Source organism: Physella acuta, unplaced genomic scaffold (assembly GCF_028476545.2).
Source record: "Physella acuta isolate Inbredline_101_S28 unplaced genomic scaffold, ASM2847654v3 ptg000324l, whole genome shotgun sequence".
NCBI lineage: Eukaryota > Metazoa > Mollusca > Gastropoda > Physidae > Physella > Physella acuta.
This window is the reverse complement of record NW_026731843.1, coordinates 460,134-483,935: the sequence shown is the minus strand read 5'-3', so window position 1 is coordinate 483,935 and position 23,802 is coordinate 460,134. Positions and strand designations below refer to the sequence as shown.

Here is a 23,802-nt window from a genome sequence, read left to right as displayed (position 1 = left end):
ATCTTTTTAGAAGTTATGACTTCAGTGCTCATGTTCTTACAAGTTATGACTTCAGTGCTCATCTTTTTACAAGTTATGACTTCAGTGCTCATCTTTTTAGAAGTTATGACTTAAGTGCTCATCTTTTTACAAGTTATGACTTCAGTGCTCATCTTTTTACAAGTTATGACTTCAGTGCTCATCTTTTTGCAAGTTATGACTTCAGTGCTCATCTTTTTAGAAGTTATGACTTCAGTGCTCATGTTCTTACAAGTTATGACTTCAGTGCTCATCTTTTTACAAGTTATGACTTCAGTGCTCATCTTTTTAGAAGTTATGACTTAAGTGCTCATCTTTTTACAAGTTATGACTTCAGTGCTCATCTTTTTACAAGTTATGACTTCAGTGCTCATCTTTTTACAAGTTATGACTTAAGTGCTCATCTTTTTTACAAGTTATGACTTAAGTGCTCATCTTTTTACAAGTTATGACTTCAGTGCTCATCTTTTTAGAAGTTATGACTTAAGTGCTCATCTTTTTAGAAGTTATGACTTAAGTGCTCATCTTTTTTACAAGTTATGACTTAAGTGCTCATCTTTTTACAAGTTATGACTTCAGTGCTCATCTTTTTACAAGTTATGACTTCAGTGCTCATCTTTTTACAAGTTATGACTTAAGTGCTCATCTTTTTTACAAGTTATGACTTCAGTGCTAATCTTTTTAGAAGTTATGACTTCAGTGCTAATCTTTTTACAAGTTATGACTTCAGTGCTCATCTTGTTACAACATGACTTAAGTGCTCATCTTGTTACAAGTTATGACTTAAGTACTCATCTGTTTACACATTATGAATTAAGAGCTTATCTCAATAATTTCTTGTCAACTTCAGCTGCAGGAGGTCAAGGCCAACCTGTTGTACACGTACCTCAATGCCAAGGTCTGTCTGGCTGACAGCCAATGCTGGGGATTAGGATCAGGTACTTAAGCCACTGTTTGGTTAAGATTAAAGGAGATTAAACCAAAGGGATTAGTGGCACTTGTTTAATTTAAGTTTCTCTGATGAAAGTCGAGTTAAGGCAACAAAGGTCCTCTCTACACCCTATTCCTCTTTTAATCTCACATCTGGATAGAAATTTTAAAAAAAAGTTTTTTTTTTCTCGAACAAGTCTAGAGATTTATAAAAGACAATGGAAACTTTTGACCAGTGTATGGTGATCGTATTAGTTGCTCCACGTAAAAAAATGTCTCACATGAATACGATACACATTTTAATTTTTTTTAATTAACATCTTGAAGACGGCTAATGATGTTAGGTAACACACATGTGGCCTTTCTTCCGGCAGACGTGAGTGACATCCGTGACCTTGACCTCCCACAAGACTACAATCAGCGGCTGGACGTCTGGACAGCCTGGCATGACGTCACAGGACGGAAGATCAAGCAGAACTACTTGCAGTATACTCAGTTGGCCAGAGAATCGGGTAGGTTGGACCAGAACATTCATCAGTTGAAAATTCTCTTGGGATAATTGGGATAATTGGAATAATTGGGATAATTGGGATAATTGGGATGATTGGGATAATTGGGATAATTGGGATAATAGGGATAATTGGGATAATATGAATGATTGGGATAATAGGGATAATAGGGATAATAGGGATAATTAGGATAATAGGGATAATTGGACTAATTGGAATAATTGGGATAATTGGGGTAATTGGGATAATTGGGATAATTAAATATTTTAACAACCAATAAATTTAAATTTCCTCTATTGTCAGGCTCCAATGTTGCGGATTTCTGGAACTCTGCGTACGAATCCTCCAGCTTTGAAGCCGACTTCGAGCAGCTCCTGGAGCAGGTGACGCCTCTGTACGTCCAGCTTCAGGCCTACACCCTACAGGAGCTGAGGGGAGTCTACAGGGGTGATAACCTCCCTGAGACAGGCCACATCCCCGCCCACCTCATCGGTACATACATTTGTCGTTTCGAATTCTGAAATTTGTCATGCAGAATTTGTGTTTCTCCCACAGAGTTTCTTCCAGGCATCTCTTCGGGGGTCTGGGTGGAGGGGGGGGAGGGTTCTTCTCCCCGAAAAAAGTCTACCACCCCCCCCCCCCCCCCAAAAAAAGAGAGAATGGAATTTATATAGAAAACATACTTTTACGTGTCCGCCCCGAGGGAAAAGTTGTCCACCCCCCCCCCCCCTGAAAATATCAAGGTTTCCCCCCGGAGAAAAAAGTCTGGAAGAAACACTGTTCTCCCTCAGCTCATTTATATATTTTTTTTCGGGTAATATGTTATTTATTAGAAGTTATTTCATTAAAAATTTAAAAAAATAGGACCTTTTTAAAAATCATCAGATACTAACCACTAAAAAAATTCTTTAAATTATTACAAATTAAAATTTTGAAAGTGTTTATTAATTTTGAGATTTAAAAAAATATCCAGGTGATTTGTGGGAAGAAAACTGGGTCAAGGTTATCAAGAGCCAGGAAACAGCCGAAGAACAACCTGACCTCTCGACTGACGTCACTTCGAAGGTAATTTACTAATTTTATAGATTTCTCATAACTCCCACATAAGAAAACACACAGACACACAGAAACACACACACACACACATAAATGTACGCACACAAACCTTACCGGCATCCCACATCTGTGCTCCCTCTCTCCCCCACTCACCATCAGCCATCCTCACGAATATTTAAGTCAGCTGATCTCTCTCTCTCTCCCAGGATCGAACCCCGGCCACACTCCTCCAGCCTTACCTCGACCACCTCTCCTCTCTTGGACTCATCGAGGTCGGGTCGACCTTGACCGAATTTCTCATCCAATCAAACATCAGCAAGTGTCCAGCAACTACCCAGAACTTTGTAACTTCCGCATTAAGCAGGTGAAAAATCTATATCTGTTAACATTAGTCGGCCACTTAACCAGGTGTATAAACCTATATCTGTTAACATTGCCGACAAAAACACTAAAGATCCTGATCGTTTTGTCCGCTCTTCATTTCATCGTGTTGTAGCTCCGTCAACAAGTTTAAAGTCAACAATTACAACTTTAAATGTGGGTGACCGGTAGAGCACACGATTTCTAACCCCGAAAGTTTCAAATTCAAGTCAGGGATTTGGGATCTTAGTATGTTCCTGAGTTTACTCAGCACTTTATGAGTGCCTGAGTTGTGTTGGGAAAATTAACTGCGGCCGGACCATACCATCCCACACATAGGTCAGAACAAACGGTAACTAAGTCCTATATCCACCAGGTTAAACCAAAACGAGAGCCTGACAGACGAGAAGCTTCTGGAAACTTACAGTCAGATGGGAGAGATCCTGTACTCGATGTACGCCAGAGACCAGCCTTACCTGTACAGACTGGAAGCGTTACCTGGTGAGTACCTGGGTCATCTAAACCTGTCATACAGCAGGTATTCATACAGCAGGCTGTCATAGAGTAAGCTACCATACAGCAGGCTGTCATACAGCAGGCTGTCATAAAGCACACAGACAATGCTCAACAATACCGTGTGCGTAACCAGATCTAAAATAGAAAAATATTAAATTGATATAAAACAATATTTATAAGTATATAACTTTTTCCCCCTCCCCCACCCATTGAAATTTCAAGTGCCCCTCCCCACCCTCAAAGTTTTAAGTGACCCCACGGAAGTATCACCTGGGGGGGGGGGTCTGAAGGTAACCCTGCCCGCCGTCCCAGCAATATGATGTCATAAAAGGGCAGCCCCTAAACATGCCGAGAAATAAAACCAGACTCCATGAAATGTCAGACAATTTGGCTGGCACCAGATTAAAAGTCGTTTCATGTTTCAGGGATGGGGCGGGCTATCGGTGACGTCATCGCCCTGTCACTCAGCAACAGACAACGGTATGGGAACAAAATGGCGGAGTGGAACCAAACACGAGGTGGGATGTGCATACGTCATACATGCATCACACGTCATACACGTTCCGCACGTCTCACTAAAGGCATATACGTCACCTACAAGCTCACGTTTGAATTCATACGTGATACATCTTGGCATACGTCATATAAACATGCATGCTTCATACATACACTATAACACTATATAAACGCAAAGTACACACACATATGTATGTCTTACACATATCATACACACATCTGAGAACTTTGCGCACATACCATATGGACACACAACGGAATAAACAAATACCTCCACACACACATACAAGCACACACACACACACACACACACAAACACACAAATCACTAACTAGACACTCCACGACTTGACACCTAGCTGGACTCAATCAACCTTGACCTTCTAATCTACAGACTTTCAACCGCTGCTAGACCTGGCCTTGAGGAAGGTTCCAGAAATTGTTTCCTCATTCGTGCAGGACAAATGGCGCTGGTCAGTTGCCAGGGGTGGTCAAGACTTGCCTGAGATCAACAGACTCTGGTGGGACTTAAGGTACCTGATGACGTATGTTCACTTGAAGATTCTTAACTGGAGAAATACAGGATTGTTGTGATTTTCTTTTACTTAAAAAAATGATAAATTAAGAAGTTTTCTCCATGTTTCATTTTTTTAAAATTTTGCTAAAAAACCAACTTAATGAGCCGGTCGAGCCGGCGGTATCTCACTTTGCCGGTCTGGCCGGAAGTTACTTACTTAGCCGGTTCGGTAATACTTGCTAATGTAGAATCCTGGTATCAGTATCATGGTAAAAAGTAATATATGACCTTGACCTCCAATGTGACCTCAGATGCCGCTATCAAGGTCTCTCTCCACCGGTGCCAAGGTCGACCATGAACTTGGATGCTGCCTCCAAGTACCACGTGATCTCTGACCTTCCAGCCACCAGGTAGGTCACCGTGACCTTTAGACAATAACTTGACCAGAGGTCATCAGCGATCGAAGATTAGGCAGCTGTTTTAAACTTTCCTGAACATAAACTTTTGTTATCTCACCTAAATATGCTTTTTTAAAATTATCAAACAAATTTTAAGAAACCTGAACATTAGTTTTTGTTATCTCACCTAAAGATGCTTTTTTAAAATTATCAAACAAATTTTAAGAAACCTGAACATTAGTTTTTGTCAACTTTCCTAAACATTTGTTTTTTTCAAACTTTCCTAAACATTTGTTTTTGTCAAACTTTCCTAAACATTTGTTTTTGTCAAACTTTCCTAAACATTTGTTTTTGTCAAACTTTCCTAAACATTTGTTTTTGTCAAACTTTCCTAAACATTTGTTTTTGTTATTTGACCTGAACGTTTTATCATTCTTATTTTTTACTAATCAAGCTATTTTTTAAGTGCCCTACGCATTTGTTTTTTTTTTATAGTGATTTAATCACTTTTCTAAAAAATTGTTTTTAACTGACCTAAAGATTTGTTTATAACCGACCTAAACATTGGTCTCCCCCCCCCCTCCCCCCCCCCCAGACAACTTGTGGCCGTGGTAGTACAGTTCCAGATCTTCAAGGCCGCCTGTCAGCTGTCCGGTCACCAAGGTCAGCTCCATACCTGCCACTTTGACGGCAGCCTAGAGCTCGGCAACAAGCTCAAGTAAGTTCTAGAGCTCGGCAACAAGCTCAAGTAAGTTCACGCTATGGCGGGACAACTCTGTTGTTTAAAACCTGTACACGTTGAGTGGTCGGGCCTGGTTAGGCTGGATCAAAACAAGAGAAGTGAATTAAGTACACACACCAGGGGCGTAGACAGGATTTTTAACTGTGATAGATTGGGGGGGGACGCTATACTAAATGTAGGACCTATACAAGAAGAAATATATGTGTATTTTATTACAGGACACAGCAGTCAGCATACACCATCATATTAGTTATCTCTAGTCATATGTGTATATGTGTTGTGTGCTATGTGTAGGCCTACACCGCTATGTATTAGTTTGAATACACAAATCAGATAAAAATAAATTTTATTTAAAAAACAAACAACAACACTAAAGCAATTTTGATGATAATATGACTTTGATAATCAAACCAATGCTTTATTTTAGAAAAAACATATTTCATTAGTTGTGGATTTATTTAACACACAACTGTGGATTTTTTAAAAGTTAAAATAACTTCCGTTTTATTTGATTAGATAAAGCAAAATTAAAAATTTAATTTGTCAGAAAAATGCTCCAACTTGGCAACTCACGTCCCTGGCCAGATATATTGGAGATGATGACAGGTTCAAGGACGTTAGACGCTGGGCCTCTGCTGGAGTTCTTCCAGCCGCTGTACGCGTCCCTACAGCTTCAGAACGGCTATAGCTTCGGCTGGACGCCCACCTGCCCTAAGATGGACGAGAGGTTCAACTTGGTGCGAGATTTCAACGAGACGGAAATAGACATGGCCGAGAAGTTTTTGGCCAGGTACAATGAAGAATCTCTGCTGATAAAGAATGCTGCCATGTTGGCTACCTGGGAATATGAGACCAATATTACGTCAGAGAATGAGGAGAGAAAGGTAGCTACGAGCATACATGGTATAGGGGTAGCTAGTAGTAGCATACACACTTTAGAGGGGTAGCTAGTAGCATACACTCTTTAGAGGGGTAGCTAGTAGCATACATACTTAATGGTGGTAGCTAAAAGTTTACATGTTAGAGAGGTAGATAGTAGCATACATTCTTGAAGGGAGTAGCTACCAGCTTAAATATTAGAGGGCAGATGCTAGCTTATGTAACCCTCACTCAGTGGGGATGCTTTTACCCACTGAGGTGTTGAGGTTAAGACGGGCTGACCCTGAGATTTAGGACAAACTAACACCGACAGTTGTTGTCAAGTACTGGCTTTATTTACAGCATCGAGCCATGACGGCGATGCATAACACAGTAGTACGACGATTACAAAACAGAGAGAAAAAACTGAAGAAAGACAAAAAACTGTAGCCCTAAAACAAATGTAAAAAAAAGTTACATTCATGACAACACCACGTGTAGGCTACAATATACACGGGTACAATAAAATATGTTTCGGCCAGTAGGCTACACAGTACTGCCAACAAGTACCAATAAGTAGTACTACAAATAAATACTTATATAAATACTCAACCTAACTAGTGTGCACATGCAGCACTAGCAGGAATACACAAATAAGTATTTTAACAATAAACATAATTTATATACCCACACTACCTTCATTAGGTCTACAGCTTGGTACCGTCACCGTGTCCACAGACAGCAGCCTTGCGTGTGACTGACACGGCTAGGTACGCAACTACTCATAGTCCCATGTCACACGACATGGGACACAGGTAGCATCGCTCACAAGAGCATGCAACATAACTACGTCAACAGGGCTACGGCCCCACAGGGGCCGCAACTCAATGAATTAAAACTTTATTTGTTATCCCCCTTGGCTGGTAACCATATGTGTTACACTTACATGGAGGGGGTAGCTAGAGAGGTAGCTAGTAGCATACATTCTTTAGAGGAGTAGCCACCAGCTTAAATATTAGAGGGTAAATGCTAGCTTACATGGGGAAGGGGGGGGTAGCTACTCCCATAAACGTTAAAAGCCGGTAGCTAATAGCAAAGATGTTTCGGGGTGTAGCCACATAGAATATAGAAGACGTTATGTGAGGTAGCATCTAGCAACTTTATCCTGACCTTGAACCTTGAACCTCATGTGTCCCACCATCTCCAGCTGAATACAACACAGCTGAACTTTAACCTTTAACCTCATGTCATCTCCAGCTGAATGCATCACTCCGTAGAACTGAGTTCGCACAGCGGATGGCCGAAGAAGCCGCCATCTTTAACCTGTCCAGAATGACCTATGACCTTAAAAGACAGCTTTCCAGTATCGCCGGTTCATCAGCACAGCCCAATGTCACCAAGATTACAAGGGCAAGTTTTCAATGGGGGGGGGGGGGGGATTTGGAAAAAGGGAGGGGTTGGGGGGGGGGGGGTAGCAAAAAAATTACCAAATTAAAAGGGCACGTTTTCAATGGGCAAGAGGAGGAGGGTGTATGGAAAGGTGATGATGTAGCTAGATGTTTTTATTACACTAAGTTTAGTGTAGATTAAATAAACTTGTTTTTGTGATAAAATGTTTTTGAAGACAAATTCCTCCTTTGCGTGTAACTAGAACATCCATACTCACTTTACCACTTCATTAGTGCTGAGCTACAGGAGTAGAACAGTGGAGGATAAAAGAGACGGGCTAGCTGGGCTTAGTATGGGGCCCTGAATTTGATAACATGCAATTTTGTGAAATAGGTTCAAGATTTCAATTGTCTAATCCTTGAAACTTCATTTTGTCAGCTCGTCAAAAGAATTTTCAGCCTACAGCCCAAAACTATGTTCACTTGACCTTATTATTTAACGGGACCCTAATAATTGTCGTAGGACCCAAATAATGCCAATGGGATCCAGTTAACTTACAGGAACCCCTGAACTGCTTTATCTCGTCCTGGGGTTTACACATCAGGCAGCTAAAGCCTATTCTAGCCTAAAAGAGATTGGCTCTACATAGATTAAAAGACAGAAAAACACAAGCCTAAAGGAAGCAGACTGTACATTTTATTGATATTAAAAAACCGAAAACCACAAGTCTAACTCTCGTCAGTTGAACCGTTCATGTTTACAGGTCAATCACCTGAAGTCTCAAATGGAAAAGATCTACAGTGAAGCCAAAGCCTGTCTTTCTAAAGACAGGTGTCTTGATCTGGAACCAGGTAAAACAACTTAAGACATTTATTTATTTTATTCTTTCTACCTGGTAAAACAACTTAAGACATTTATTTATTTTATTCTTTCTACCTGGTAAAACAACTTAAGACATTTATTTATTTTATTCTTTCCACCTGGTAAAACACCTTAAGACATTTATTTATTTTATTCTTTCTACCTGGTAAAACACCTTAAGACATTTATTTATTTTATTCTTTTTACCTGGTAAAACACCTTAAGACATTTATTTATTTTATTCTTTCACCTGGTAAAACACCTTAAGACATTTATTTATTTTATTCTTTCTACCTGGTGAAACACCTTAAGACATTTATTTATTTTATTCTTTCTACATGGTGAAACACCTTAAGACATTTATTTGTTTTATTCTTTCTACCTGGTAAAACACCTTAAGACATTTATTTATTTTATTCTTTCTACCTGGTAAAACACCTTAAGACATTTATTTATTTTATTCTTTCTACCTGGTAAAATACCTAAAGACATTTATTTATTTTATTCTTTCTACCTGTGTAAAACACCTTAAGACATTTATTTTGTTCTTTCTACCTGGTAAAACACCTTAAGAAATTTATTTATTTTATTCTTTTTACCTGGTAAACCACCTTAAGACATTTAATTATTTTATTCTTTCTACCTGGTAAAACACCTTAAGACATTTATTTATTTTATTCTTTCTACCTGGTAAAACACCTTAAGACATTTATTTATTTTATTCTTTCTACCTGGTAAAATACCTTAAGACATTTATTTATTTTATTCTTTCTACCTGGTAAAACACCTAAAGACAAGTATTTATTTTATTCTTTCTACCTGGTAAAAAACATTAAGACATTTATTTATTCTATTCATTCTAAAATTACAATTATTAAATGTCGGAAACACAAAAAAATATCATAAAAATGAGATCTTACTATTTTGTCTTTTTGTGTTGTTTAGTTTATGTTTGAAGAATTGACATTTGAATGACATGTTATGATATGTCACTGTTCCGATTTGATGTGTTACTTTCTGGATGATTTAAATGTCTGATATGGAAATCATTTGAATCATACAATAATCACAAGTACTTGACTTTTGAATGTCTGTCATAAGATGTCATGACATTTCTTGCTATGATATGCCATTGTACATTGTATTGCTATGATTGGATATGTCATTATTAATACCTGACATGAATATCTGGTCATTCCATGACATATTTCGGACATGACATTTCATTGCCTGGATCTGACATGTCCAATAACTAACGAAGCACGGTTTCTCCAATTCCCGCCCCCCCCTCCCCCCCCCCCCCCTCCCCCAGATCTGTCAGTTCTCATGGCCGAGTCCAGGGACTACGAGGAGCTGTTAAGGGCGTGGCAGGGATGGCGAGACGCCACGGGACCCAAGATGAAGGACATGTATGCTGAGTTTGTGGAGCTGCAGACGGAAGCCGTTAGGTTACAAGGTGGGTGGGGTCAGGTTAGACAGGTGGGTGGGGTCAGGTTATGACAGGTGGGTGGGGTCAGGTTATGCCAGGTGGGTGGGTTAAGGTTATGACAGGTGGGTGGCTTAAGGTTATGACAGGTGGGTGGGGTCAGGTTATGCCAGGTGGGTGGGTTAAGGTTATGACAGGTGGGTGGGTTAAGGTTTCGACAGGTGGGTGGGTTAGAGAGGTGGGTGGGTTAAGGTTATGACAGGTGGGTGGCTTAAGGTAAGACAGGTGGGTGGCTTAAGGTTATGACAGGTGGGTGGGTTAAGGTTATGACAGGTGGGTGGGTTAAGGTTATGACAGGTGGGTGGGTTAAGGTTATGACAGGTGGGTGGGTTAAGGTTTCGACAGGTGGGTGGGTTAAGGTAATGATAGGTGGGTGGGTTAGACAGGTGGGTGGGTTAAGGTTTCGACAGGTGAGTGGGTTCAGGTTATGACAGGTGGGTGGCTTAAGGTTATGACAGGTGGGTGGGTTAGACAGGTGGGTGGGTTCAGGTTATGACACGTGGGTAGGTTCAGGTTATGACAGGTGGGTGGGTTAGACAGGTGGGTGGGTTAAGGTTATAATGTGTTTGCGTTAAGTTAGGGTTAAGTGTAATATCTGGCTAGGTTAAGGTTATATTCTGGCGCTGAATAGGTGGGTATGTTAAGGTTCAAGTTAAAAACTTTTAATATTGTATTGACATGCATTGACATGCAGATTAAGGTAAACAAGTTAATGATTAACAATAAGCAAATGAACAGGTGAAAATTATAAGGATAAGTTTCATAAAATTATAAAGATACTAAATTAAGGTTTATTGTTTTGAGGTTTCAGATGTATATGTAAATTAATTTCAACACTATCAAATGCTTGGACTATAGCTTATAAGAACGTGATTTGGTTGTTTTTTTCAAACCTACTCTACTTTACCTGATCTCTTTTAAAGTCTACCCATCTACAACAGGGCGAAAAGACATCGGCGAGTCTTGGCGAGCCGTGTACGAATCGCCCACCTTCGAAGAGGACATTGCGGCGACGTTCGCCCAGGTTCGCCCCCTCTACGAGCAGCTCCACGCGTACGTCCGGCGAAAACTGAAGAAAATCTACGGCGCTGACAGGTTTCCGGCTTCCGGTCATATACCGGCACATATTTTAGGTAAGGTCTCTCTTCCGGTCATATACCGGCACATATTTTAGGTAAGGTTTCACTTCCGGCCATATACCGGCACATATTTTAGGTAAGGTTTCACTTCCGGCCATATACCGGCACATATTTTAGGTAAGATTTGACTTCCGGCCATATACCGGCACATATTTTAGGTAAGATTTGACTGCCGGCCATATACCGGCACATATTTTAGGTAAGATTTGACTGCCGGCCATATACCGGCACATATTTTAGGTAAGGTTTCACTTCCGGCCATATACCGGCACATATTTTAGGTAAGGTTTCACTTCCGGCCATATACCGGCACATATTTTAGGTAAGATTTGACTGCCGGCCATATACCGGCACATATTTTAGGTAAGGTCTCTCTTCCGGCCTTATACCGGCACATATTTTAGGTCACATACCGGCACATATTTTAGGTAAGGTTTCACTGCCGGTCATATACCGGCACATATTTTAGGTAAGGTTTCACTTCCGGCCATATACCGGCACATATTTTAGGTAAGATTTGACTGCCGGCCATATACCGGCACATATTTTAGGTAAGGTTTCTCTTCCGGCCATATACCGGCACATATTTTAGGTAAGGTCTCACTTCTGGTAACTAACTTTCCATATTCAAACCAGTCTCACAACAGCCACTTCCTCAATTATTTAAAAAAAATGTTTGGTATTTATTACAATTGGGTTAATTAAGCCGGGCGTCACATTTTGTACCCCGCAAAACTCCTTGAAACTCATAATTACATTGTTTAATACTAACTAGTGTTTATCTTATGTGTTGCTAAACTTGATTTCCTGTTTTTGCGAGCCGAACATAATTTCGAGTCCTTACCATTTGTTACAGGCGATATGTGGGCCCAGAAATGGTCTGACGTCTACCCGATAGTAACGCCCTACCCCGACAAAACCTCACCGGATATAACTAAAGAGATGAAAAATCAGGTCAGTTGGAAGATTGGAGGGGGGAGGGTGAAAGATTGGAGGGGGGAGGGTGAAAGTTTGGAGGGCGTGGAAGCTGGTAGATTTGAGGGGGGGGGTCGAAAACCCCTAAAACAAATCGATTAAGCTTTATACTTTTTGCACCAAGAATAATTAAATATTCTCCCATAGAACTAATTGAATGTTCTCCCCTAGAACTAATTGAATGTTCTCCTTTTGAATATTCTCCCCTAGAACTAATTAAATGTTCTCCCCTTGAATGTTCTCCATTTGAATGTTCTCCCCTAGAACTACACCGTGGAAAGAATGTTCCGACTAGCAGAGAACTTCTTTGTTTCCCTGGGCTTCGACAAGATGACTGAAAAGTTCTGGAACTTCTCGCAAGTCCAGAAACCACAAGATGGCCGCGGGTTCGTCTGCCAGGGCACAGCATTCGACATGTTTTCGCGCGATGATTTCAGGTACTATTTTCTTGGCACTACTTTTATTTACTACATTTATTTTACAGCTAAGTTGCTACAATGTTAATTTTTTAAAGGTAAAATGATGAGAAGATTGGATGCTTTTTTATAGTGATGTCAGTATGGAATGATTGATGATGTGAATGATTTAATGATTGATGATATGACTGACTGTGATTGGTCTGATGGTTGTATGTTGTGATTGGTGTGATGATTGTATGTTGTGATTGGTGTGATAGCTGTATGTTGTGATTGTTATGATGATTGCATGATGTGATTGTTGTGATGATTGTATGATGCGCTTGTTGTGATGATTGTATGTTATGATTGGTGTGATGATTGTATGTTGTGATTGGTGTGATGACCGTATGTTATGATTGGTGTGATGATTGTATGTTGTGATTGTTGTGATGATTGTATGATGTATTTGTTGTGATGATTGTATGTTATGATTGGTGTGATGACCGTATGTTGTGATTGGTGTGATGACCGTATGTTATGATTGGTGTGATGATTGTATGATGTGCCGGCAGGATTAAGATGTGCACCAGTATCCGTCACAAGGACCTGATCACCGTCCACCACGAGATGGGACATGTCCAGTACTACATGCAGTACCAGAACCAGCCGGTTCTCTACCGGAGCGGGGCTAATGACGGTGGGTCATCTGTGACAGTAGCCGGTTAAGTGCCGGCTAGATTTACATAGTGGTGGTTATAGGTTATTTATTTATAATGAGTGCAGGACGTATGTCTAGTTGAGCGTATGTGTCTTGTTGTCTTGCCTGGTAGAAACAATGAGAGCTCGTCAGAGTTTCTTTCAGGCATCTCTTCGGAGGGGGGGGGGGGGCAGCCGCTCGAAGAAGGTCTACCGCCTCTCCCCCCCCCGAAAGAAATGGAATTTATATAGAAAACATACTTACTTTTACCAGTATCCGCCCCCCCCCCCCCCGGAAAATGTTGTCCGCCCCCCCCCCCCCCCCCCGAAAATATCCAGTGCCCCCCCCCCGGAGAAAAAAAGCCTGAAAGAAACGCTGGAGCTCGTGTAATATTTACGCCTGAGGTTTAGTAAAGGTCAACATTTTAAAACCCAAAGTAGATTTTAAAGAGGAAATGTATTAGATTTCCGAGCTCGACCACAACATGACACTTTAGAAATGAAACCATGACTTAATACTCTTTAGACGCTTAGCTACAGACCACGCCTTTTTTCAGGGTTCCACGAAGCCGTTGGTGACGTCATGGCCCTGTCTGTTCAGACACCGGAACATCTGGTTCTAATCAAACTCTTGGACAAACTTTCCAACGATACAGGTCAGTTTTATAGGAAGTTGTCATGGACAGGTCAGTTTTATAGGAAGTTGTCATGGACAGGTCAGTTTTATATGAAGTTATGGACAGGTCAGTTTTATAGGAAGTTATCATGGACAAACTTTCCAACGATACAGGTCAGTTTTATAGGAAGTTATCATGGACAAACTTTCCAACGATACAGGTCAGTTTTATAGGAAGTTATCATGGACAAACGTTCTAACGATACAGGTCAGTTTTATAGGAAGTTGTCATGGACAGGTCAGTTTTATAGGAAGTTGTCATGGACAGGTCAGTTTTATATGAAGTTATGGACAGGTCAGTTTTATAGGAAGTTATCATGGACAAACTTTCCAACGATACAGGTCAGTTTTATAGGAAGTTATCATGGACAAACTTTCTAACGATACAGGTCAGTTTTATAGGAAGTTGTCATGGACAGGTCAGTTTTATAGGAAGTTGTCATGGACAGGTCAGTTTTATATGAAGTTATGGACAGGTCAGTTTTATAGGAAGTTATCATGGACAAACTTTCCAACGATACAGGTCAGTTTTATAGGAAGTTATCATGGACAAACTTTCCAACGATACAGGTCAGTTTTATAGGAAGTTGTCATGGACAGGTCAGTTTTATAGGAAGTTATGGACAGGTTAGTTTTATAGGAAGTCATGGACAGGTCAGTTTTATAGGAAGTTATGGAAAGGTCAGTTTTATAGGAAGTTGTCATGGACAGGTCAGTTTTATAGGAAGATATCATGGACAGGTCAGTTTTATAGGAAGATATCATGGACAGGTCAGTTTTACAGGAAGTTATCATGGACAGGTCAGTTTTATAGGAGGTTGTAATGGCCAAACGTTAGCTTTTTAAAAGTAAAAATGTAACTAAACTCTAAAAGTCCAAAGTTTACTTGAACATGTATTGCACTGTCAGAAAAGAGAATTTAAGAGATGCGTAAATCTGGCTTAATGTTGATTGTGTAACAAGCTAGCCATAAACAACACCCATGTTTTAAAACACATTTTTTTTTCACAAGGTTACATAACGGTGAATTAAAACAAGCTTTTATAAAAAGTCAATGGAGCTAGAATATCATTTTTGGTGCCCCGTCCGCAAATTGTCAAGATCCGAATTTTAAAACAGTTTTGTTTTAAAACTCAAAAATTCAAAAATTCAAAAATTCAAAAATTCGAAAATTCAAAAATTCAAAAATTCAAAAATTCAAAAATTCAAAAATTCAAAAATTCAAAAATTCAAAAATTCAAAAATTCAAAAATTCAAAAATTCAAAAATTCAAAAATTCAAAAATTCAAAAATTCAAAAATTCAAAAATTAAAAAATTAAAAAATTAAAAAATTCTCAACTTCTCAACTTCTCAACTTCTCAACTTCTCAAATTCTCAAATTCTCAAATTCTCAAATTCTCAAATTCTCAAATTCTCAAATTCTTAACTTCTCAACTTCTCAACTTCTCAACTTCTCAACTTCTCAACTTCTCAAATTCTCAAATTCTCAAATTCTCAAATTCTCAAATTCTCAAATTCTCAAATTCTCAAATTCTCAAATTCTCAAATTCTCAAATTCTCAAATTCTCAAATTCTCAAATTCTCAAATTCTCAAATTCTCAAATTCTCAAATTCTCAAATTCTCAAATTCTCAAATTCTCAAATTCTCAAATTCTCAAATTCTCAAATTCTCAAATTCTCAAATTCTCAAATTCTCAAATTCTCAAATTCTCAAATTCTCAAATTCTCAAATTCTCAAATTCTCAAATTCTCAAATTCTCAAATTCTCAAATTCTCAAATTCTCAAATTCTCAAATTCTCAAATTCTCAAATTCTCAAATTCTCAAATTCTCAAATTCTCAAATTCTCAAATTCTCAAATTCTCAAATTTCAGAGGCTGACATTAACTTCCTGATGAGCATGGCACTGAACAGAGTGGCATTCCTGCCCTTTGGCTACTTGATTGACATGTGGAGATGGTCAGTCTTCAGAGGAGATACGAAACCAGAACATTACAACAGAGATTGGTGGAATCTCAGGTACTGAGAAATATGGAAAGTTGTAATTTGGTATACCATAAATAGTTTTTTTTTGGTGAGAACATATTGCAAGTTATAATTTGGTACATCATAGCTAGTTTTTAGATAAGATACAAAACCGAATATATTGCACATTAATCAAGTCAGCCGTGTTTGAAAAAGTAGAAACTGATTGTTGGGTATTTTTTAGGCAGTTAATTGTTAATTAAAACTTGATTGTATGTATACTTCAGTCATTTCGAAGAAAGAAAAAAAGGCTTAGCCCCCTCCCCTCCCCCGAAACAATGCCTGGAAGAAACTCTGACGGACAGGCTGACAGTCAGACGGATTATAAACAAAAGCATGCAATTACTGCTTCCATTAGTTAGAATAATAAATTCTTATAAAACAGAAAATACTCTTGTCAGCTGTAGTTTCAATGAAATCCATTATAAAAATCCACTATAAAATCCACTATAAAATCCACTATAAAATCCACTATAAAATCCACTATAAAATCCACCATTAAACCCATACAAAAAACTCACAATAAAATCCACAATATCCAGCCCGCTTTGTGTATAAAAAAAAGCATTGATAACAAATCCGCAACAGCACATAGATATGATATATTTGTGCCTATATATATATATATATATATATATATATATATATATATATATATATATATATATATATATATATATATATATATATATATATATATATATATATACATATATATATATATATATATATAAATATATATATATATATATATATATATATATATATATATATATATATATATATATATAAAATATTTATATATATAGGGCTATATATACATATATATATACATATGTATTATTTATTTATTTATTAGTATATGTATATTGGTTTTTTTGCAATATAAAAGTCTGACATTAAATATTAATGTGTTCGGGTTGTAATGTGTAGGACGTTTCTGAGTCCACCCAGCTCTGATGGGTATCTGACTCTTTTTAGTGAAACTAAGGCGGCTGGACATAGTAGTGAATACACTACCACCCTGTATGCCGAGGTCATTGAAATAGATAAACTCTACTTCATCTGTCGCGTGTGCCTTGGACTCGAACGGAAAATAATGATGATTAATGTGTTAGTTCCTACAAGTTTTTTCAACTTTAGAGATTGACATGGGAGACAACTTATAATAAAGTCTTTAAAATATAACAATATTAATTAGTAACAGTATAGTTTGTGTCATTTATTGTTATTGTTTCATTAGATATGAATAGTAAAGTTTTTTATTAAACATTTTGCTTCACCTTTACATTGGATGGAATATTGGATTATTTTTTTTATTATAGTCTAAATAGAAACCTGCTAGCATTATTAAACACCCAATCTAAAATATTGAAAACAGATTTTAATTCTATGTTCTTCTCCCTTTTTACTTTCTCGTATATACGAAGTATAGAGAAAGTATTGTAATCGTGCACAAAAATCACTTGAAATTTTAACAAGTTTCACCGTATTACACCTCAGTCCTTCATCACATCCGAAGTATAGAGGACTTATTTTAATCGGGCAAAAATTATCAATCCAGATTTATCAAAATTAAGAGGTTTTATGCGTAATCCAGTCTGAAAAACTGGGCTTTGCAATTCTGTCCGTATGTCTGTGTGTCTGTGTGTGTGTGTGTGTCCGTGTGTAAACACGATAACTTGAGTACCGTTACAGCTAGGTTGATGAAATTTCATATATAAGTATTTTATCAAAATCGTAGATCCGTATCAACTTTTGAGCGATTTCCGATAACCGGAAGTGGTACTTTTTCTACTTTGAATTTTTCAAAAGCATATAACTTGAGTACTATTTCAGATAGATAAATGAAATTTCACATGTAAGTAAAAGATCTAATTCTCTACCTCCTCTCAAATTGTGAGTAATTTCCGTTGAACGGAAGTAGTAATTTACGCTACTTCCGATTTCTCAAAAAACTAATGTAAATTTATTAAGTACTAATACTATTGCGCACTATTATACACACCTTTATTAGGCGTTCGCTTGGTGCGCAATTGTTTTTTACTGAGATTCTATTCTATTTTTAAAAGTTTAAGTATTTAAAATGGATTAAAAATCATAACTATATCCCCAGTTACCATCCCCTGTTGTTTTATATAAGAATGTTCGAGAAAGTTTAGGGGAGATCACTACCGGTTTATTTCACGCATTCTTTGTAAGAATTGTTGCTAAGATTTGTAAAAAAAAAAAAAAAAAAAAAAATAAGATTTGTTTAGCTTGCTTTATTGTGCTGGGTACTAAGAACATGTGTTTTCCCGTAACTTTGGTATTCGTCCTACACATTTGGCACTTTATATTTATGTTTCTGTTTGCCCTTGTGATTGTTGAGAAGGGTGTTATATTGCATATAAGTCTGTAACCTACTTCTCCTTCTTTGTGTGTGATGTGTTTACTATGTGTTTACTATGTAAGTTTCTAAAGGTGTCATCAATGTCTGTAGTGTTCTCTGCCCATTTTATTTTATTGTGTAGTGGTTGTAGTTTTTGTTTGACCAGAGTGTCTTGTATTTTCTTTGTATTTTCCACTATACTGTTTTAGTTAGTTTTGAAAATGAAATGATAGGTCAGTATGAGTGTTACAGCGACCATTCTCCCGTGGTTGTTTTTGTTTCTTGCCATGGTTAGCCACAATGTCAACTTTTGACTTCACAGCTGAAGATGGAGCACAGTAAACTAAGTCAAGAGAGTTACACACTATTTTAGTCTAGTTCTTATGCCATTTTACTTTCTTCATTTAGTTACCAAACATACACTTTATGATCATGTCTTTGAAACTGTATGAAACTACTAAATAAATAATAATTATTAATTTAAATGTTTAAAATAAATTTATTATTTAGGTTGTGGAATCACCATTTAATTAGACTTTTGCACTTTCAGATTTAAAAAAATAATAATTATAATTCGACGTTTTGTATTAGATCTATGTATAAGTAAACCATCTTAAATGAATGAAAGTAGACTCATGCAAGAAATAAGTATTGCTATTGTAAATCTGTATTTGTCCTCACAAGCCGACGATGAAAACAGTAATACTAAAGCGCAGTGGCGTAGCGAGGTCGGGTGTCACCCGGTGCGGCACTTAATGGTGTCACAACAGGGGCGTAGCGACCCTTCCCGGGGACAAACTTTCAAACTTTCGATTTGCACCCCCCCCCCCTCAAACTTTCGATTTGCACCCCCCTCAAATTTTTCTCTATATATTTTGCTATTTTTTGCCTTGGTGTCACCCCCCCCCCCCAAATGGTGTCACCCGGTTCGGTCCACCCCCACCACCCCCCTCGCTACGCCTCTGCTAAAGCGAACATGCAATGCAAACTGACGCTGTAAATTACATGTCTGAACAAAAACAAAAGCTCTCGTTTTTTTTGACACCACTAAAATTGTACAGTGACCAGACAATCGTGGCATTAGAAGAATAACTGTCACGTGGTTTCAATCAATCTAAAATTGTTCTGTTTGTTATTAATTCTACTGAGTATGTAGGCCAGACAACGAAAGAGAGAATGGTCTAAATAACAGCTTCTAAACTTGTAATTGTTCCAGGTGCCGCTACCAAGGGATTTTCTCGCCCATAGAGAGGAAGGCCACAGACTTTGACCCTGGGGCCAAGTTCCATGTACCGTACAACGTCCCTTACATGAGGTGGGCTTTTTGTCTTGTCAGTCTTTATGTTAGGTGGGCTTTTGGTCTTGTCAGTCTTTATGTTAGGTGGGCTTTTGGTCTTGTCAGTCTTTATGTTAGGTGGGCTTTTGGTCTTGTCAGTCTTTATGTTAGGTGGGCTTTTATCTTGTCAGTCTTTATGTTAGGTGGGCTTTTGGTCTTGTCAGTCTTTATGTTAGGTGGGCTTTTGGTCTTGTCAGTCTTTATGTTAGGTGGGCTTTTGTCTTGTCAGTCTTTATGTTAGGTGGGCTTTTGTCTTGTCAGTCTTTATGTTAGGTGGGCTTTTGTCTTGTCAGTCTTTATGTTAGGTGGGCTTTTGGTTTTGTCAGTGTTTATGTTAGGTGGGCTTTTGTCTTGTCAGTCTTTATGTTAGGTGTGCTTTTGGTTTGGTCTTGTTAGTCTTTATGTTAGGTGTGCTTTTGGTTTGGCCTTGTCAGTCTTTATGTTAGGTGTTCTTTTGGTTTGGCCTTGTCAGTCTTTATGTTAGGTGGGCTTTTGGTCTTGTCAGTCTTTATGTTAGGTGGGCTTTTGGTCTTGTCAGTCTTTATGTTAGGTGGGCTTTTGTCTTGTCAGTCTTTATGTTAGGTGGGCTTTTGGTTTGGTTTTGTCAGTCTTTATGTTAGGTGGGCTTTTGTCTTGTCAGTCTTTATGTTAGGTGGGCTTTTGGTTTGGTTTTGTCAGTCTTTATGTTAGGTTGGCTTTTTGTCTCGTAAGTCTTTAAATTGAGCGTTTGTATCCACTTTAAACTTTGGGCGTGTTTATCTAGTATCAGCCAATAAGTGTCTTGTTCTACCCTACTATCTAAGGAAGCGTGTTGGGCTTAGTGGGCTTGTTCACCTGGTTGGGTTTGCTGTTGGTTCACTTGTTTCACCTGGTTGGGTCTGCTGTTGGTTCACTTGTTTCACCTGGTTGGGTCTGCTGTTGGTTCACCTGACTGGGTCTGCTGTTGGTTCACTTGTTTCACCTGATTGGGTCTGCTGTTGGTTCACCTGACTGGGTCTGCTGTTGGTTCACTTGTTTCACCTGGTTGGGTCTGCTGTTGGTTCACTTGTTTCACCTGGTTGGGTCTGCTGTTGGTTTACCTGTCTGGGTCTGCTGTTGCAGGTACTTCATCAGCTTCGTCATCCAGTTCCAGTTCCACAAGGCGGCCTGCCAGGCGGCGGGGTACAAGGGCCCCCTCCATAGGTGTGACATCTACGGAAGTAAGGAGGCGGGGGCTAAGATCAGGTGAGGACACGCTTCTCAAATTTATGGGGTGAGGTGGGAGGAGGGGGTAAAATAATATTTTTTTACTCCGCCCCCCTCACACAAATCACTCTTGTCATCCGAATAGCTCCTACACACCAAACCTGACTTTCACCCCCCCCCCCACACCAAACCTGACTTTCACTCCCCTCACACCAAACCTGACTTTCACTCCCCCCACACCAAACCTGACTTTCACCCCCCCACACCAAACCTGACTTTCACTCCCCTCACACCAAACCTGACTTTCACTCCCCCCACACCAAACCTGACTTTCACCCCCCCCCACACACCAAACCTTTCACCCCCCCACACCAAACCAGACTTTCACCCCCCACACCAAACCTCACTCAACCCCCCACACCAAACCTGACTTTCACCACCCCCCCCCCCCACATCAAACCTTTCACCCTCCCACACCAAACCTGACTTTCACCCTCCCACACCAAACCTGACTTTCACCCCCCCACACACACACACCAAACCTGACTTTCACCCCCCCCACACACACACACCAAACCTGACTTTCACCCCCCCCCCCACACACACACCAAACCTGACTTTCAGCCCCCCACACCAAACCTTTCACACCCCCCACCTGACTTTTCCCCCCACTGCAGGAAGATGCTGAGTCTCGGTGCCTCTAGACCTTGGCCCTACGCCATGGAAACCTTGACCGGTCAGTCCAAGATCGACGTTGCTCCACTCCTCGAGTACTTCCAGCCTCTGCTCGCCTACCTACGGAAGGAAAACGGGAACGATTACGGGTGGGACCCAGCGTGCCCTACCTTGACCCCCGCGCCCAACACCCCGGTCCCCACGCATGTAAAAAAAGACAACGGCGCCCTGAAACACGGGGTTTCTACACTGGCTCTGTATGCTGTGTTTTTTGTCGTTGTATTCATGTGTACAAGTCGGTAGTTTCCCCGTAGTGCTTGAAATATGAGAATTTCATTCGTAGTGCATGAAAGATGATAATTTTATTCTTAGTGCATGAAAGATGAGAATATCATTCGTGGTGCATGAACGATGAGAATTTAATTTGTAGTTCACGAAAGATGAGAATTTCATATGTAGTGCATGAAAAATGAGAAATTTATATGTAGTGCATGAAAGATGAGAATTTTACAAATACTGCATCGAAGATTAAAAAAAAAACTTACTGCAAAGTGCATAACAGATGAACATGTTCAGCCAAATGCAAGAAAGATGACAATTCCCAACAAAGTGCATGCAAAATATTGATTTTCTACAATGTATAAAATTTAAAACTACAATGCAAGTTGAGCATTTTAAACGTAGTGAAGGACAACTGCCTCTTTAAAAACACGAAGCTACTTGATGTTTCTTTAGCACTTCTAACGCTCTAGTTCAAATGTGTAGGCCTATGTTTACAAGAGAATAAATTATATTTACTTTTGTTTTTACTTTTACTTTCTCTCTGTTTCCTCTTGTTGTATGCACTTTGTAATTAACTACTACATCATTAATGACGGATAATTTTGTCAAACGATGGTCGATAGATAAACCTGGGATTTTTTTTTGATAACTATTAGCAAAAAAATAACAGGCAATAAAAAATGATAATTGACTTCTTATGCTGTATTTACTACATATATAGATCTAGTTTATTTATTACGAGTAGTAATTAACTAAGTGAATGTAGGCCATTAACTTTCAAACATTTCACAGTGATTTACTTAAAGAATCCGTTTCTAAAAATAACTTGGTAGTCCTTTAAGGTTTTTCCTCATCCCAACGCGGCGACAAATTATTCAAATAAACAATATTTTGGTCCAAGCAGTTTCTCGAATTTTTAAAAAAAATTCTAAGTGCGCTAAATTTGAACGCTTAATTTCATTTACAAAATAATCATATTAATAATTTTCATCTGCAACGAGTTCGACGAGTTGGGTTGGATCGTTATTCTCGACATGGATTAAAAAACGTTTTTTTTTTTAGATTTTGCCATCAAAGCGGTCGTAAAAATATATTAAAAAATCATCTTATACCTAAAAACAATTAAGAAAATTAATATTTTTACAAACAATATAATAAAGACTGCAAATCCAAAGAACTTGAAGTTTTTTGTACTTTAAGGCTACGTCTCTATTTATTTTCATCAAACCTAAATTACAACCTGAAGTTTCACTGTAGTAAGACAAACTTTGATTGTCTGTACAAGAACTCCGTGATCGATCTTCTGAAAACCCCAATTCTTAGTCATTTTTACTCAAAACATTGTCGATAAAAGTTTTTTAAGCTATGTTTGTTGTCATTTTCTATGATAAAATGAAAAAAAAATATTGTCATAAAAAACGTTTTAATAACAACCTTTTATGTAATTATGTACTAAGAAATAGAAAATAAATGATTTTCTTTAAATATACAATAAACTACTATTTAAATTACTATAAATAAAAGCGTGGGTAACCTTATTATCTTTTAGATATCTTTACTAATATTTAGGAAGAGACCCGCGCTTTTCTTAAAGTCATTTAAAGTTAGAAGTGCCCGAAATTCCGCTAGAGCGTTCCAATCTATGACGACAGAATGACAACTGACGACAAAGCAAGCAGGTAAAATAAAAGCTTGTAACAAATGCATCGGTTTCGGCTTTTTTTTATTTATAAAAATTGTGTTAAAGAAACGAAAATTCTAGAAACACCAAATACATCCAATCTTAGGTAAAGTCCGACAAAATTTTCAAAATAGAGGTCCGTAATTTTGTGACGATGTGTGATGAGGGGGAGTGGGGGGGGGGGGGGGGGGGGGGGTTCAGATGGTGC

The 23,802-nt window shown here is 38.6% G+C and overlaps 1 protein-coding gene across 1 annotated transcript in view; it reads left to right on the top strand.

Annotated features, from left to right (window-relative positions):
• Positions 1 to 22,446, top strand: part of LOC131940626 (angiotensin-converting enzyme) — a 42,814-nt gene extending 20,368 nt beyond the window's left edge. Inside the window, exons 16-38 of the mRNA XM_059299334.1 lie at positions 869 to 956; positions 1,323 to 1,460; positions 1,761 to 1,949; positions 2,431 to 2,522; positions 2,720 to 2,877; positions 3,250 to 3,374; positions 3,815 to 3,907; positions 4,299 to 4,437; positions 4,733 to 4,831; positions 5,415 to 5,537; positions 6,109 to 6,445; positions 7,677 to 7,829; positions 8,572 to 8,659; positions 9,982 to 10,125; positions 11,097 to 11,288; positions 12,151 to 12,248; positions 12,534 to 12,706; positions 13,240 to 13,364; positions 13,921 to 14,019; positions 15,914 to 16,058; positions 19,652 to 19,750; positions 20,873 to 20,995; positions 21,634 to 22,446. Coding sequence (XP_059155317.1) covers positions 869 to 956; positions 1,323 to 1,460; positions 1,761 to 1,949; positions 2,431 to 2,522; positions 2,720 to 2,877; positions 3,250 to 3,374; positions 3,815 to 3,907; positions 4,299 to 4,437; positions 4,733 to 4,831; positions 5,415 to 5,537; positions 6,109 to 6,445; positions 7,677 to 7,829; positions 8,572 to 8,659; positions 9,982 to 10,125; positions 11,097 to 11,288; positions 12,151 to 12,248; positions 12,534 to 12,706; positions 13,240 to 13,364; positions 13,921 to 14,019; positions 15,914 to 16,058; positions 19,652 to 19,750; positions 20,873 to 20,995; positions 21,634 to 21,934 — 3,321 coding nt within the window. The 3' untranslated portion in view covers positions 21,935 to 22,446. The remainder of the gene's footprint in view (positions 1 to 868; positions 957 to 1,322; positions 1,461 to 1,760; positions 1,950 to 2,430; positions 2,523 to 2,719; positions 2,878 to 3,249; positions 3,375 to 3,814; positions 3,908 to 4,298; positions 4,438 to 4,732; positions 4,832 to 5,414; positions 5,538 to 6,108; positions 6,446 to 7,676; positions 7,830 to 8,571; positions 8,660 to 9,981; positions 10,126 to 11,096; positions 11,289 to 12,150; positions 12,249 to 12,533; positions 12,707 to 13,239; positions 13,365 to 13,920; positions 14,020 to 15,913; positions 16,059 to 19,651; positions 19,751 to 20,872; positions 20,996 to 21,633) is intronic.
• The last annotated feature ends 1,356 nt before the right edge of the window (positions 22,447 to 23,802 follow it).